Source organism: Tachysurus vachellii, chromosome 16 (assembly GCF_030014155.1).
Source record: "Tachysurus vachellii isolate PV-2020 chromosome 16, HZAU_Pvac_v1, whole genome shotgun sequence".
Taxonomy (NCBI): Eukaryota; Metazoa; Chordata; class Actinopteri; order Siluriformes; family Bagridae; genus Tachysurus; species Tachysurus vachellii.
The window spans coordinates 10,889,463-10,905,682 of record NC_083475.1 but is presented as its reverse complement, the minus strand read 5'-3'; the positions used below and the strand labels follow the sequence as shown (position 1 = coordinate 10,905,682).

At 36.5% G+C, this 16,220-nt stretch overlaps 1 protein-coding gene across 1 annotated transcript in view; it reads right to left on the bottom strand.

Annotated features, from left to right (window-relative positions):
* LOC132858654 (copine-8) overlaps positions 1–16,220 on the bottom strand; it is a 102,793-nt gene that overhangs the window by 4,885 nt on the left and 81,688 nt on the right. Inside the window, exons 14-19 of the mRNA XM_060889038.1 lie at positions 10,755–10,801; positions 9,529–9,710; positions 7,506–7,633; positions 4,939–5,041; positions 3,343–3,400; positions 2,257–2,330 (exon numbers count right to left, since the gene is read on the bottom strand). Coding sequence (XP_060745021.1) covers positions 2,257–2,330; positions 3,343–3,400; positions 4,939–5,041; positions 7,506–7,633; positions 9,529–9,710; positions 10,755–10,801 — 592 coding nt within the window. The remainder of the gene's footprint in view (positions 1–2,256; positions 2,331–3,342; positions 3,401–4,938; positions 5,042–7,505; positions 7,634–9,528; positions 9,711–10,754; positions 10,802–16,220) is intronic.

Below are 16,220 nucleotides of genomic sequence, written 5' to 3'. Positions count from 1 at the left end.
AACAGAAGCAAAGTGAGAGACCTTGAGGAGAACGAACTGAGGAATATCAGATGATCTGCTCATTAGCAGGATGTGACAAGAAAATAAATCCTGTTAAGTACCTGTGCATTTCACTAAATAAAAATTGTACATTGAAATGAAAAATAAATAAATAAATAAATAAATAAAAAACACTTCACAGTTTAAATGAGAAAAACTTTAATGAGAATGAAGACGTTTTAGAAGTAGTATTAAGGGCCTGTGGTTTCATTTGAGTGTGACATTAATTTAGCTTAAAAAGTTAACTTCCAGCTGCAGTGACTGATGATGAACCTTAATTTTAACACTGCAAACCTTCCTCTGAGAATTAAAGCGCAAAGTAAACGTCTCTGACGACGAGAACGTACAGTATCTCAATTCCTCCAAAGCTTGGCAAGAAATTTGCAATGCTGATTTTAAAACAGCAATTATTCAGCATACATGGCATTTAAGGGAACAAAATATTTGGCATCTGCATAATAGTACTGCGGAGGCATCAACCACACAATGGCAGTCATGTTAAAAGCATTTCATTACGAGAGTCAAATTACCTTAAGACTTATAGCTCCTACTTAAGACTTAGAGAGCTGAGCTGCAATGTGACTGAGATGAGGAACCGGGTCAGATGCACTGGTGTATGAGTGTGAAAATTTGCTCAGTCAGACATGCCTTTTATGCTCACTGTGATGAGTAACTAGATCAGATCATGTTAGCGTGGCTGCTAAAACGTTGAAGGGGAAAAGGGGAGGGGGGTTGGCTCTCGCTTTCACACCGTTAATAGAGAAAGAGATAGGAGGGAGGAACAGATGAAGGAAGAGAGAAGACTGTAGAGAGGTGGGAATAGGAAAAGGGAGAGACAGACGGTTGTAGGAGTCTCCCTCCATCTGCTCTAATGAGGTTGAGGGGGCTGAAGTGAAACACAGACACTAAATTTGAAACCTTGAATCTCTTCTAATGTCTTCTAACACGCTAATGCACACATTCTTAAAGGTGCAATAATGGCAGCCTCTGGTACAATCTCATAAAATATGGGAATATAAAAAACTAGTAGACAAGAAGATTATATGATAACAACAATCAGAGGTTCTTGTGAGATGAAAACGTTTTTTTCTTACCCAGTGGACAATCCAATAATATGGCAGTCAGGTGACTAACAGTAAAACCAAAATATGAGGTCAAAATACATAAACAATGCTTTACATATAATAAATGCTTTATTTTTTTTTAATAAATTGAGGAATTTGTGCTCTGCTTGTACAGAAATAAACACTACCAAGGCTTTAAAAGCTGACACTGCTGAAAAAACTGCTTTGTCAACACATTTTGATCCAAAGACCTAAAGACACTTGCTTGGATTGTTCTCTAATTGTCAATTTTTTGAAGTATTTCTTAGGTTCCACTGACAAATCATTTACCATAAACCTTAACATTAAACTTAATTAAAATAATCCAACACAACAAATAGAATAACAATATAGACGTTATAAGCAGACAGTAAGTATTTACTGTAATGCTTATGTCCTTCAAAACACATCATCATATGCTCAGGAAATCGCAGGTGTTGGTGTGTTTTTGTGTGTGTGTGAATTAAGTGTAAATTCCACAGAGATACTTTCAAATCACACACTCCTACATCCCTCTACAGTATATGTTGTGAACTATATTTAAAATCCTGATTTACCAGAAATATACAACAATACTCATGTGAACACCGGGAACCATTAAAAACACAAATGCTGTTTGTTAATGTCCCTGTTATCTCTCAAATTTTCTAAAGAATCATGTTTTAGTTACAGGTGTCCCTAATGGATTTCCACTAAAACCTCTTAGACGATATTGTGCCACGTGGGTTGTTTTAGGTTGCAGGTGTTTATTCCCCCATTTGGTTGAACAAGTTTACTGTGAGAAATGTGAAGGTATCTGATTGTGCTGCTGTGTGAAATAAAGCGAGAAAGTGCTGATATCTAGTCCTTGTTTATATGTAGAAAGGAATTTTGAAATATCTTTCTGTAACTAGATCAAGAACAAGCAGATTTCTGGAAACAATTAAAACCATCAGATCCTGATAAGAAGCTACTTGGCCAATCATGAAGCAGAACGATGTTTATTTATATATAAAGTTGTTTAGTTATTTATTTTTAAAGCTGTAAAAGAGAGAGAGAGAGAGAGAGAGAGAGAGAGAGAGAGGAAGAGAGAGAGAGAGGAAGAGAGAGAGAGAGAGAGAGAAGAACATTATACCTGCACAATGTCCCTTTCTGCATATCTGCCCCTGGACGAGATCCTGACTTCATCCCCATCCAACTCAATCATCGCTGCAGACAAAAAAACAAAACAAAACAATAATCAGCTCACTAACACGCTTGACCAGTGGCATGGAAACTGTGTTGTGTGTTTGTTTGTGTTTGTGTGTGAGAGAGAGAGGGGTGGGGAGAATTGAATTAGAATGACATACAGACAAATAGAAATATTTGAATTTGAATATTGGAGAAAAAGAGAAGCTAGCAGAGTGTGAGTGTGTGTTATTTCTTATTGGCTCTTTATTTTTAACATCTCTATTACTGTTAGTATGTGAAAGCTGCAGTACAGTGCCAAGCTGTGTGTGTGTGTGTGTGTGTGTGTGTGTGTATTTGAATTTGAGTTGGAGAGAGATACCACTGTCATATTAAATGGACCTTCCTTTCTCACAGCCAGCTCTCACATGGAGCTCGTACAGCGACTCCACATTGCGCGCCACAATAAAGCAGGAGGCAGCCGGCAAATTACATTTAGTCACGCACTGAGACGCCTCGGTGAGAGTCAGCAGGAGAGAGAGAGAGAGAGAGAGAGAGAGAGAGAGAGAGAGAGAGAGAGAGAGAGAAAGAGAGAGAGAGAGAAGAAGGATGGAGGTGCAGCGTAAAGCTCCAAAGCAAACGTGATGGAATGAAACAGGAAAGGCTCGACATGGCTGAGGTGGAAAATTAAGTAGATATACAAGTCAATACAATACAGTGACTGAAAGAAAGTTAGAAGAAACATCTAGAAGAAGAGAGCGACACTTAAAATCAGATATTTGTGTATTTTTAGTGCACATTGTATGTTAACAATGGAAAAAGTCAGGAACTTGCAATTTAAGTTATGCCTATAGAGCAGGGATTATCGCTGCAGGTCAGCGATGTATGGTGCAGCGATGTATGGTGCAGCGATGTATGGTGCAGCGATGTATGGTGCAGCGATGTATGGTGCAATATTATTTGGTTTGAAATGTTACTGTCATGCCAGTCATTGTACTGTATACCATTTAAAATGCAGATGAAGTATTAGAAATAAAAGTAAATAGGTTCCTACCATCAAACTCTGCTGGTCCGACCCCAACGATGATAATGGACATGGGAAGACATGAAGCCTTAAGTGGAAACAAAGGATCTTAATCTTAATTATGCAGCTTATGAATAAAAAGTTTGGTAACAAATCCTATAGAGAATTGGTAGCTCTATACAGTGTGCTGGTGGCTATAGTGGAGTAAAGTATTGAGCTGGCTTTACTGTGACAGGTCATCCATATGGATGAGAGCTGGCAGTGAACATTGTCTGCAGACCTCCATGGATCTGCCCTGAAAAAGTAATAGAGCCCTCAAAGAGGACTTTCAGTGACACGTCATATACGACAGGTGTCAGTAGCTATGAGGAAGGGGAGAGTGGTTTAGCGCTATCGAAATGACAGACAGAAAAAGAGACTGTGTGTGTGAGTGTGTGTGATTATTCATGACTAATCTGAGGGAAGTCTGGATATTCACAGGCTCCATCAGTTACATTTATTGTCTTTCATACAGGAAATGTATTCTTTCATCATTCCCAGCATCTTCTATTCCTTTCATGCAAATAAGGTTTGACTGAAAATCTCAGACTGCAAAGGGAATTTCATTGAGTTTATATAGGAGAGAAAGGAGAGAGGATTTAAGCAGACCCTGCATTTGAAGAGAAAAAAAAAATAGATAGAAAGAAGTTTGACAAAAAAAACTTAATTCTGAGGCTCTGGTGGATTTTCTGAATGGTGGATACAAATGTACTTCCTTATATTATTGAATTGGTCCCTAAAATTTGCATATTTCATGCCTCTTATACCACAGAGTATAAGATAATTATTGAAAACTGTTAGAAAGGCATTAGCACAGCAAAGCCCAATGATTTTTTTCATATATGTAAGAATGTGCTACTTATATGAGTTAACATGACTGGATTTCCAAATGATTGCTAAACTTTGAGGATAAAATATGCCTCATAAATCACACACTGCTCATACTGTATATACTTTCTATATGGATTTTGAAAGACAGAATTATTTAAGACAGATCCAAGCAAAACAGACAAGACCTTTACCTAAACAAAATGTTAAGAGCTTTTACAATAGCTACCATTTCTCTAACATTTTTAAAGCATTTTTTTCTTACTTAAAGTATCAAACCAGAGCAAATCATGATCATATTCAATAATAATAATAATAATAATAATAATAATAATAATAATAATAATAATAATAATGCCGTATAAAAAAATTCTAGGGACACTAGACATTTAAAATTAAAATAACATGTATAAAGAGTGTATTGCACACATTATAAAGTTTTTATACAGTTATGTGTATACATCAGGTTTTGCAATCTGAGCAGAATGATGCTCACATTAACAACAAACTATAATTAAACCATGTCAGATTAACGATTAAAGTTTGCTAACTTATTTCTATATGCAGTTTTAAGAAATCATATCAAGCAGCTGTGAAGCACTGTATCTTCAATTTCTCATATAACAATATTAGAATAAGATTTTAATTAATGCTGTCATCATTGTACTGAATATCGTATCACAACATTATTTTATATTGTTGAATAGAATAAACAGAAGCTGGCTGATCGCCTGTAAGTGCGAGAGAAAGGATGCTCACATTAACAATGGACTCTTTGGTCTGGGCCATGTCAGAGATGACTCCGTCTGTGATGATGAGGAGGACAAAATACTGAGAACCGTCTTTCACAGATGCAGCGTACCTGCAGGACAACACATACATGACGCTAAGTTGACATCAAGTGCATTAAGATGGTTTTCTAACTGACCTCTAACACTGCTTACCTGTGCTTGTGCAATCTTAATGCTTTTTTTCTGTCTGTGCCACATTTGTCTTCATGGATTATCTGTAAAAGCTTATTTGTGGCCAAGACTATTAAAAGTGTAATGTAAGGCTAAACAGTGTAAATGAATTTGTTTTTATTTTTCTGTGTAAATTTTGCATTCTGGCCTGAATGTCATAGTGATGTTTAAAAGTTTAAAGACTGTTTTGTACCTTCCAGTCTCTCTCTATGCTCATTTATAGATAGTGAGCCTCTGAACTATACACAGAGCGCAGATTTCTGAGCGTTATTGTAACAGCTTAGTTGTATATCATTAAATCGTGTGGGTGTGAGCTGTGCCTCAAACGTCAAGATAAAACACACAGAGAGAGATGACAGTAGTGTGCACTGACAGCTCAGCCTTCAGCACTGATGTCAATGTGTGTGTGTGTGTGTGTGTGTGTGTGAGAGAGAGAGAGAGAGAGAGAGAGAGAGAGAGAGAGAGAGAGAATCGGTGGCAAAGGGTCTGTTAAGATGGGCAGCTCTACATGTCACCCCTCTGTCATGTTGTCATTTCCTGCTTGGCAAGATGGACACCAAATATTAGCAAGTCTTTTATTATGAACAGCTAGTTTAATTTCTACATGTCAAGCTGATTAGCACACAATCAGGGTGGCAGCTGTGTATGTTAAAAATATTACAATCTTTCCAGATTTTTTTTACAAAGCAAATATTAAAATAAAACTTTTACAATTCAAAGTACTTATTACAGTTTGTTGCAAGAGTGTGTCTTGTTTGATTTCCAAATCTGAAGACATGGTTCTCAGCTGGAAAAAGGTGAGTTGCTCGCTTCCATGTCAGGAATGAGATACTGCCTTAAGTAGAAGAGTTTAAGTATCTCAAGAACTTTTTCATCAGTGACATCAGCTAGAATGAAGCGTGGTATTGACAGACGGATTGGTGCAACATCATCAGTTATGGGGGCAGTGGACTGGTCTGTGGTGAAGAAAGAGTTGAGCCAGAATACGAAGCTATCAATGTACTGGACAATCTATGGCCATAAGCTCTGAGTAGTTTTAAAAAATAAAAATGGGGTCATGGATTCAATCAGTGGAAATAAGCCTTCTTCATAGGATGTCTGAGATCAGCCTTAGAGAAAGGTTACTGAGCTCCTCTGTGGCAACAGGAGACAGTTTATGTGGGTCCAGCATCTAGGATGCCTTCTGGATGCCTCCAAGTGGCATACAATATACAACACTGAGAAGACCCATGGGCAGACCGAGGAGTAGATTATATCTCCCAGTTGGCCTGGGTGGATAGGGAGAGGTTGACACACTCCAAGCTCTGACATATGAACAAGCCTTGGACTCCAGATCACCTTATCCTAATCTAACATACCACATCTTCACTATACTGAGGTCTATAAATACCATATACTACTGTGAATACATTTTTATATAAATGACACTGTATTAAAACAAGCACATTAATATAAACCTGTCATTGAATTATAGCTTGCAATAATGACAGAGCAATGCTGTTACACAAAAAATACTGATTTATAAACCATAAATGAACAAATGTTGTACACAATGATTCATATATTAAATAAAGCATATCCTGACATGACAGAGTGGCATTGTTTATGCCTGAGTATGAACTACTGATTTGATTCTTACTACTCTGCAGTACAGGAAACATTGCAGTGCAGTGTTTTCTCTATAAATCATGTGAACTCCCACCTTTTCACACACACCTTATTAACTCACAATGCACCATCAGCCAGCCCTGGAGTCAAGGGAGACATATCGATCACAGTGTAAACTAATTATGACACGCACAAACGAACAAGCAAAACACACAGCTCCTGGGTCCTATTGATTTTTCTAGAGATGATTTGATATTAATACACACACAAACACTACACACACACACAGCACACACAGCTTTTGCCAGTTTTCCACCTGTCATGGCCTTATGATAATAAAGTACAAACCTTACAAACCCTTTCCTACAGCGGGGCCAAAACTCTCAGGAAAAATATATATTTTTTTCATTTATATATGTAAAAAAACAAAACATTAAAATAAATAAATAAATAAATGAATAAATTATATATATATATATATATATATATATATATATATATATATATATATATATATATACACATACTTAATTAATAAATGTAATAGTTAAATTTACTATTATAAAATTAAATATATAATATTTAATTTAAATATTCAGTGGTGTAATTAAGATTATTATTTGATTATTATGAAATCAAATTTTTTGTCCTGAATAACTCTGCAAGTTGACTGTAATTACACATTTAAGCCCAGAGTAAGCAGGTCTTGGGTGAGGATTCAGACTTAAGTATATGTAAGTGTGAATGCATACATACCTTGCTACGTGGTTGATGACGGGGGAGAAGTTGGTGGGGCCGTAAAGCTGCACAGACTTCAGGCTTTGGTAGTACGCCTCCATTACACCATCTATTCCATTACAGTATGGGTTCTGTGGGTTTCCATTCTGCAGAGTAAATAAACAAAAATGCCACTAAGACACTAATCCAGGGATCAATGGATTGGATCAACATGGATCAATAAGTTCATCCATGGGTAGAATTCTGATTGGCATCAGTGAAATTGAGCAGCTGAAGCTGTAAAGACAGCATGATAGCCTTAGTATCAGTCCGGCCCACACATTCAAAACAAAATGTTATCTTCACATACTAAAATGCCTAAAATATATATATCTGCAGCACTATCTCTTAGAAGCTTAGGAACATTCTCATAAACATGGGCAGTCAGGTAAAAACTTGTCATGTTTCATACACATAAAACCATGCATGGCAAAGTCACTCTTAACCTTTCTGACAGTGAATTGTATCACAATAAAGAAACAATAACTATAGCATTAACATTAATATTATTACGTATGCTACACTAGGATACATTCCAAAAAAATAAACATTCATTTCTATTGTATTCTCTTTTTTCTTTTAGTTATAATATTGTTGTTTGTACATATTGTTTATTGTCTTCTTATTTTTCATTTTCTTAACCTTTGGATATTGTTACAAGGAATGAAACTTTTACACCCAGGAGTGCTCAGGTGACTGAAACATTCCCCTCATTTATTCATTCTACAGTATATGCAATACATGTAGTAGGTCTGTATCCCAGATGGTGCAGCATCTGTCTGTCATTATGGATAAAGCACGCTCTTCACTGGCCATATTGCAGCTTCTGCAGCCTGTTTAACAATCATGTAAGCCAATGACAGGGATGAACTAAAGCTCACTGAACATGGGTTCAAGCCAAAACAAAAGGTTTTCTTGTAATGTGGAGTATTGCGATATATATGTTTCATAAAAATGGAATAAAGACCAGTTTATTGCTTATAAACTCCGTAATGTTATGTTCTGTATCCCCTAGCTAAACGGGTAATTTAAGCTGTCCTGAGGATTTGCTAAAAAATTGAGATTGCTTTAAAAATCTTTGAGCTGCATCATTGCAATCGTACTGCTCAAAAGAAAATGAAGTTTTAATGCTTCAGAGGAGACATGTTATATATTACAATCTGGAGTAGTGATTAGTTATAACTCATAGAAAGATGACCAGAATCAGAGTAAAGAAAACTCTTCACAATCATAACAGGAGTGCTGGCACACCCTAATAATATTTTGCCTGACATTATCTTTGCAGAAAATATAGTTAATTTGAAGATTTAATAATAAGGCCAATAAATGGTAGCACTAACACTTGTACGCTGTTTCTAGCATAAATGTGTATGTGCTGTACTATTGGTGAATGGCATTATTTTTAAGTGAGACAAAATGACTTTGTCAGACTAGAAAATTTAATCCTAGATGTTGATTTGTCCCAAACAAGAGGATGTGAGGTGCTGTTACACCAATTGATGAAATTGTAGCTATTGGAAGTGAAATTGTAAAAGGGAAACAACAGTGGATCAATACCCTGACTGCCAAACAACATAATTCCACCAACATAGTTATGAAAAAAAAAACCCAAACAATTCTGACATTCTCTTTCTGTGATTACACTTTCATTAAATCTAAGGATTTACCATGTGATAAACTCCAAATAAGATGTGCCAAAGGTAGCTATTTATTTAAGATATTTTGCTCTATAATTCAACAGATTTATTTTAAAACTAACCCATTTTGTAGGCAGTATGCTGAATATTCATTAAATGACAGTTAATAAGAAAGTGGAGAAGTTGCAAAGTCCAATAAGCTTATGGAGAAGCTGTATGTGCAGGGAGGAGCTGTAAGGGTTTGCATGTTAAAAAATAAGGTTGTAAAAAATAGCACAAGTGGCAAAAAGAGCAATTCCCACCAGCTGGAAACAACAGATTTGTGAGATCTCGAATGTTTCTAATGGTACAAGGGGGTCACTCACTAGTGCGAATTCGTGGGATACACGCCCGTCAGGGGGCAGCTTGGCACCGAAGCCCAGTGCTGGGAACATCTTATCACTGTCATAGTCCTGAATGATCTCTCCTACAGCTTTGAGAGCCATGCCGTAAGCATTCAGCTGGTATGGACTCATGTAGTGCAGGGAAGTTGGTTGGGCAGGGTTGCCTAGTAACCAGAAAAAAAAAACATAGGTAAATATTGTTCTTTATCTCTTTAAGTAAAGTACAGAATTGAAGGAAAGAGAAGAGATAATATGATACACTGTATGTCATACCAATTAAAGGTTCTCACATATGCAGTATGCATACTTTTCAAGTTTAGATCATGAGAACGTTGTTGCTAGGCAACTGGAAAATATCCAGATGAGCATGGCAGGTACAGTAGCTAATGATTGAAGCCAATTATTTATCTAGCTAGCAGGCTATACATATAAATAAGAGCATAGAGAAAGTGGAAACAAAACATACCTGCCAGGAAAACTAACATTTCCTGCAAATATTGCTTAATTCTTAAAAGAAAATCTAAATTTCACTGCAATTAAACTTTTGTATTACTGACACACTGAACTTTCATGGGTTCTGCCATGAACAAGCAACAAAACAATTCTGAAATAGTCATTAGCAGAGTGGTGGCCCATTCAGATGGAGGAAAATTTGGAAAACATGGAAAAATTAGGATTCAATTTGAATGGAAGCTTCTTAGAAAGGAAATTATAACAATCTATACTGAGCTTCTTGCCAGCAGCAGGTGTATGTCATACCTAAATTGTAAAGTCTATCATACCCCATGGCCGCATAGCATACACATTTATTCTGTAGATTTCAGTCTGATCTCCTATATGATTAGTCAAATCTCTTTCATGTTAAAGCTCTGAAATTTTATGCATGCTTAGAGCCCTCCTGCTCTCACTCGACGGCTAAGCATTTGAATTCAGAGGTCATTGCTCGCTAAAAGCTACTTGATCATTTCTCTGAACTAGACATAATGGAAATGGCCCTTTAATTTGGTGAGGCTTTGACCTCTCTTTCACATGCTGTGAATCTGTGAATGGATCTAAAAGCTATCATCCTCATCACGCTGATCATGGCTCTTTAATACATTACACCTTGCTCATTATACTGGAGGAGAGCTATCAACAGCAGCTATTTTGGCTTGAATTGCAGGCATTTCAGTTATTCCCAACAGCCCACTGGTGACCGTTGCACTTACCGTTTGAGGCGGTGAAATCAATTGCCACGGTGAAATTAATCTGAGTCCTGCAGAACAAAAAAAAAGAGAAAAGGGAACATTTATTTGTCAGGCTTCCACTTGTAATAATGTGTAGCAAGAGCCAGTGGGCTCAATTAAATTAAAATCAGGATTTTATAATGCTGTTACCTTGAGAGATATTTACGCTACATATATTTCTGTGGGAGAACAAATCTATCATATAATAGAATAAAGCAAGTTAAATACAAAGGAGACAGAAAACTTAATTGCCCTCTCTTACCATATTATGATGGGAATAAAAACAATATGGCTTGGAAAAGTATAGGCATTATATAATACAGTACAGCATTACATTTATATTAGTATTGCCCAATGGCAGATAAGGAGTTAAGTTCAAATCCTTGGTTGAGCCATTATGCTTAATCAAACCATTATGTAAAGTAATCATTTTAAGGACCTTTAATATTGATATTTAATATTTTAAGTGACCGATAATATTATAGACCTATATACAATATAGTATAATATAATTGAATAGAATATAATTTTAATTCCACAAATGAACACTGTGACCTCTCACAACATTAAAGCATCAAATAAGCAAATATAAATAATACTGTCTGAGGCTTTTCGGTGTGTCTTGTCTTATTAAGAGCCCGCAAATACTCCATAAACAAGGCGCTCAAGTGTCCATAACAAGTCTGTATTAAATCACTTGCTGTGTTGCAATGTTGTGTTTGTACATTAAAAACAAATGAACAGATTAACAAAATAACAGCAGACTATGAAGTATTTTCTTCCTCTTATTCCACACTCAACTCTTGCTAACACTGACGAGGTTTTATTTATCTGTTTACAGTTATGAAACAAATATGTTCCTGTAAATATGTTCCTGTCACTGACATTGTAGCAGGATCTGTATGTAATGATTGTACATCATAAACAGTGCACTGTTTGTGACAGCGGTTTTGTTATATAGCTTTTAAAATGACAGTCTTTGACTGCTATGATTTTCATTTATGCAAAAAATAAAGCTGGAAGGAGAACATAAAGTGGATGGGTGTGTGTGTGTGTGTGTGTGTGTGTGTGTGTGTGTATCAATTGCAAGCCAGACTGAGGCCTTAAGTATGGGTCTGTCTTCTCTTGTTATACCATCCTCATTACCAAAGTTACAACTGCACTTACACACATACACATGTATTCCCCACACACTCTTGCACAGTAGTAATCCCTCAATAAATTATAAACACTGGAAAACAAACAACGCACTGTTTGCTATTAAAACATCAGTTTAATTATTCTTCTGGCTGCAAGCTGTGAACAAGTCTTTGGGAATATATTAATTTGGTGCCACATAATCAAAATTAAAGTGACAACAAACAGACATTCCTCACAAGCTCAAGTCTTATTGCTTGAACTTATTAGCATGATATCCATACCCAAGATGGCAAGCTCATTATGAGAGACATTTGCAGTTAGCAGCTGATGAAATGCAGCAGCTACAAAATGAAGGGAGCAAAATGTGTCTAAAAAGCCGTGGAAAAGTCTACTACAGAAGGAGAGAGAGTTGCCTTGAGGAAGGAGCCTTGAGGAAGGACAGCAAAATGCCCAGCCCTTTATTTTTGTAAGGAGTCTTTATTGTCAGTGCTTTCCAACAGTCCTTTAAGTTTCTTGCTATGGTATTTTTTTTTTTATACAGAGGGCTTATGGTTTCTAATTTGTTAACAAATTAATTTTGTTGAATTTGCAAGCTGAAATTCTACTATATTATGTTCTTTCATTCTTTAATATATAATACACTGCTGGAAAATTGCTGCGACATAGGAATAAAACATTTTATGGTATGCTTTTATAGGAGTTCTAGTTTTGTGTCACATTTTACTTTCGATCTCACACCCAGTCATTTTTCACACCTTTACTTATGGTATTCTTAGATGATATTCTTATAACTGAAATTGACTGCATAAATAACTTAACACATATCTTTTTTCCCCAACTTAAATTTAAGGAGTCTTCTAAAACTGTACATCTATATCATTAGAGCTAGCACTCCAAAATTTAAAAAAAAACATTTAATAATTACATTTGCACTTATTGTGTACATCAACTCCAAGTGGTTTACTGTGTTTACTGAGCAGTAGTCTAGAGGAATACCCCGCTGCTGGCCAGGCTCTATTAACAGATGCTTGGTAATCGAAAAAAGAAGAGAGCAGAAGAGAGCAAGGCAGGTCTGAGTGAACATGCCCTGATATGTAGACGTTGCCCAGGTCATCCCCCTGGCCATCTGCTCTGAGTGCAGCCTCCAGCTGAAGGAGCAAACAGCAGTGATCAGTCCCCTCCCTGTTCCCCTCCCTGCTCTTCCTCCATTACACCGACCAAAATCACCTTCAGCTAGGTGATTCACCTCACTGCACATCTGACACACAATGTCTAACACTTCCACAGCCTTCCTGAAAGACTGAACAGCTGAAATTGTGTCTCTGCTGAAAGTGCTGTCTATTTTTATTTCAGGTATTAAAAATTGCCATTGTGTTCTGGACAGAAAAGTGTCATCATACTTTTTGGTCATGCACATTAACAGTCTGTTTGGGGAAATGCATAAAAAGGGAAGCGCTTGATACTACTGTTATAAAAAAAGAAATCCTGTAAAAAAACAAACAGGCTGTTTTGTCAGTTACAGCTTAAACTCAATATATAGTATAAAAAAACACAATTCCAACCTAACATAAAAATTGTAAAAGAAGCACAACATCTTTGTTCATATATATATGTCTTTGTCTGTTTTTTTAAAATATATACTTTTTATATAAATATTACTTTCTCAGTCTCCAAACTGAGCACTACTTGAAACGCATGGTTTAAAAACTAAGCACAAACCTAAGAATATAAAGGATCTACAATGTTCTTCATGGAGAAGAAGACCAAGATCATTCTAAAAGTGTCTTTAACCGTGTAAGATTATACAGGAAGAAACTTAGTGGTTCTTGTCTCTTGTCTACAGCTGGGGATATTTTTTTAAAACCAGCATTGTGCATTTAGACATGTTAGACTATAAAATGATTTAATTTCTGTACAGCTTTCCAATGTCCATGTAGTATGTTTAAGCTCAAAGCATAACTTACTGCATGTGTATATGAATTATTTCTGTTGTATATTAATTTCCTGTTCGTTTTCACAAAAAAAAAAACAAAAAAAAAAAACAAAACGTGAATAATACTGGAGTTCACTGTACACTGACTACATTGACAAAACAAAACATCATTTAATCAAATGCTTGATTTTAAAAATCAATCAGGATGTAGTGGGCAAGTTAAGGACAATGACATTCAGGTAAAACTGTAGCCATGGTGACAGGAAGAATACAGACGTGTCTTAGGAATTGCATGTGTTATCCTGTGTATTTATAGTGATAAATAGACACAGCTAACAGATTATTACTACTTCAAATATATGAGAGACTGAAATGAGAAAATAGCCAATGGCTGTAGATACAAGGTACCAAAAAATAAACCTGTATATATATAAACTCTTCATATATTCTCTTTCTCTGCCACAGTCTACCTATACATAAAAAAGTGCAGTAACAACTGTTAAAAAAAAAGGATATTGTCTCAGGAAATCTCAGTGCTAAAATTTGTGTGTAAACACTTGAAATACTCCTGACAGTCATAAATCATGTCATAAGAGAAATACAGAACTTGCAGGAATAGATGTACTATATGACAACGCCTTTGAGTGTGAAAACGTCTCTGTCTTGTCCCCGACATTGGATGGAAGTCATCATCAGCTAGCGGTGAGAAAGACAGAAAGATACAGCAAGGTAGAGAGCGAAAAAAGAGAATGAAGGCAGGATGCGCATGCTGTGTTGGTGGATAACGTTCACTTGAGTCCTCACGCAACCGACATGCTATTAATGACTCTGACAAAGTTAGAGCACTCTCGAATCAAACAAACTCAGGCATGCTTAATTAGTTAGCCTGACCAAACACCATGAGTTGTTAATTAAGGCAAACGGTTTCTAAATAGTATTTACACACAGATTAGGAACAGATATTCAAGCAAGCAATGATGCATTAAAAAAAATAAAAACAAACAAAAGCAGTCTCTCTCTGCAATCTAGTTTCTCGACTCCTAAATGAGATTGAATCCTTTTGCCTCCAATGCCCAAACAAAAAAAAATACATATGTCAAATAAAAGCTGAACAGAGACTCCACAGGGAAGCATCTCTATCCACAAAGGCAGAAAGAAAGAAAGAAAGAAAGAAAGAAAGAAAGAAAGAAAGAAAGAAAGAAAGATTTCCTTTGCTCCCCTTAATGGCACATCAGATCCTTCCAATAGAAGATGACAGTTCAATAAACAGAGACTTAACAGCAGCAGCTGCTTGCTGGAGCTCTATGCAATTGAAGTGTGCATAATAGAGCCTGTTATATGTGAACGTGGATCCAGGTAATAAGATTGAAAGATAGAGCCACATATTGCAGATCTACAACTCATCTGAAACCCTGGCTGACACCTCAAACTGAGATAAAAGTTTTATATCTTGCATGGGCTTCTAAAGCTGCAGATGGCTAGTGGAGTAGAAAATGACAACTTTAAGATTTCTGTGAAGTAGAGGATAATGGATGGCGAGCTATTTTGACAGGTTTCATCTGTGTGAAGATTTACACTGCCAACCAACCAACATTAGCATGAACAGGACTAATCCTGGTGTGAAAAGCTGCTAAAGATGGGGTGACATTGCAACACATTGCGTCGACTACCATCTTACTCATTTTTATTATGAGTGTATCTAAGTGTGAGGTCTTGCAGAACTGGGCTGTTTATGCAGCTGACCTTTTAAATGGTAATTGCATAAAATGTCAAAATAAACAGAGGAATTATAGTTGCTGTATCAGCATGTAAAAATTGACGGACTTCTGATCTAGAATAGTTTTATGACACATGGAATATACATCCAAACACCACTGGATCTGACCAATACTCTGAGAGACAGAGTAATCCTATCATGCTGGATATGTTACATAGTGAGGAAAAAACATGACTGCACCAGATATTGAAAGCTCTAGTCACAGTGATGTCCTGAAACCAAGTGGAAGCCCCTGCAAGCTGTCGCTTTGATTCTTCCTTTCGGAGATGAAACAACAATAACTAGAATATGTGCGTCTTCTGCTGGAGAGGCGTGTAGGAGGGATTTTTATGCATGACTGGGATGCTTGGGAAATGCCTCATGACATTCTTTTCATGACAGCAGATGTTGTAGGTGGAGGGTGGGGAGGTGGGACAGTACAGGGGATGACAGAACAGGAGGCAGGAGATTTGTCACAGAGTAGAGGCAGAAATTCCCTGCTTTTTAATCAGTCGATTACCAAACTCTGCATCCTTACAGCAACATGGTGCTCTCAGTACTAAACAAAACCTATCAGGTCATAAACAGTTGTCACTGGGGTGTCTACTCAGTATGTAAC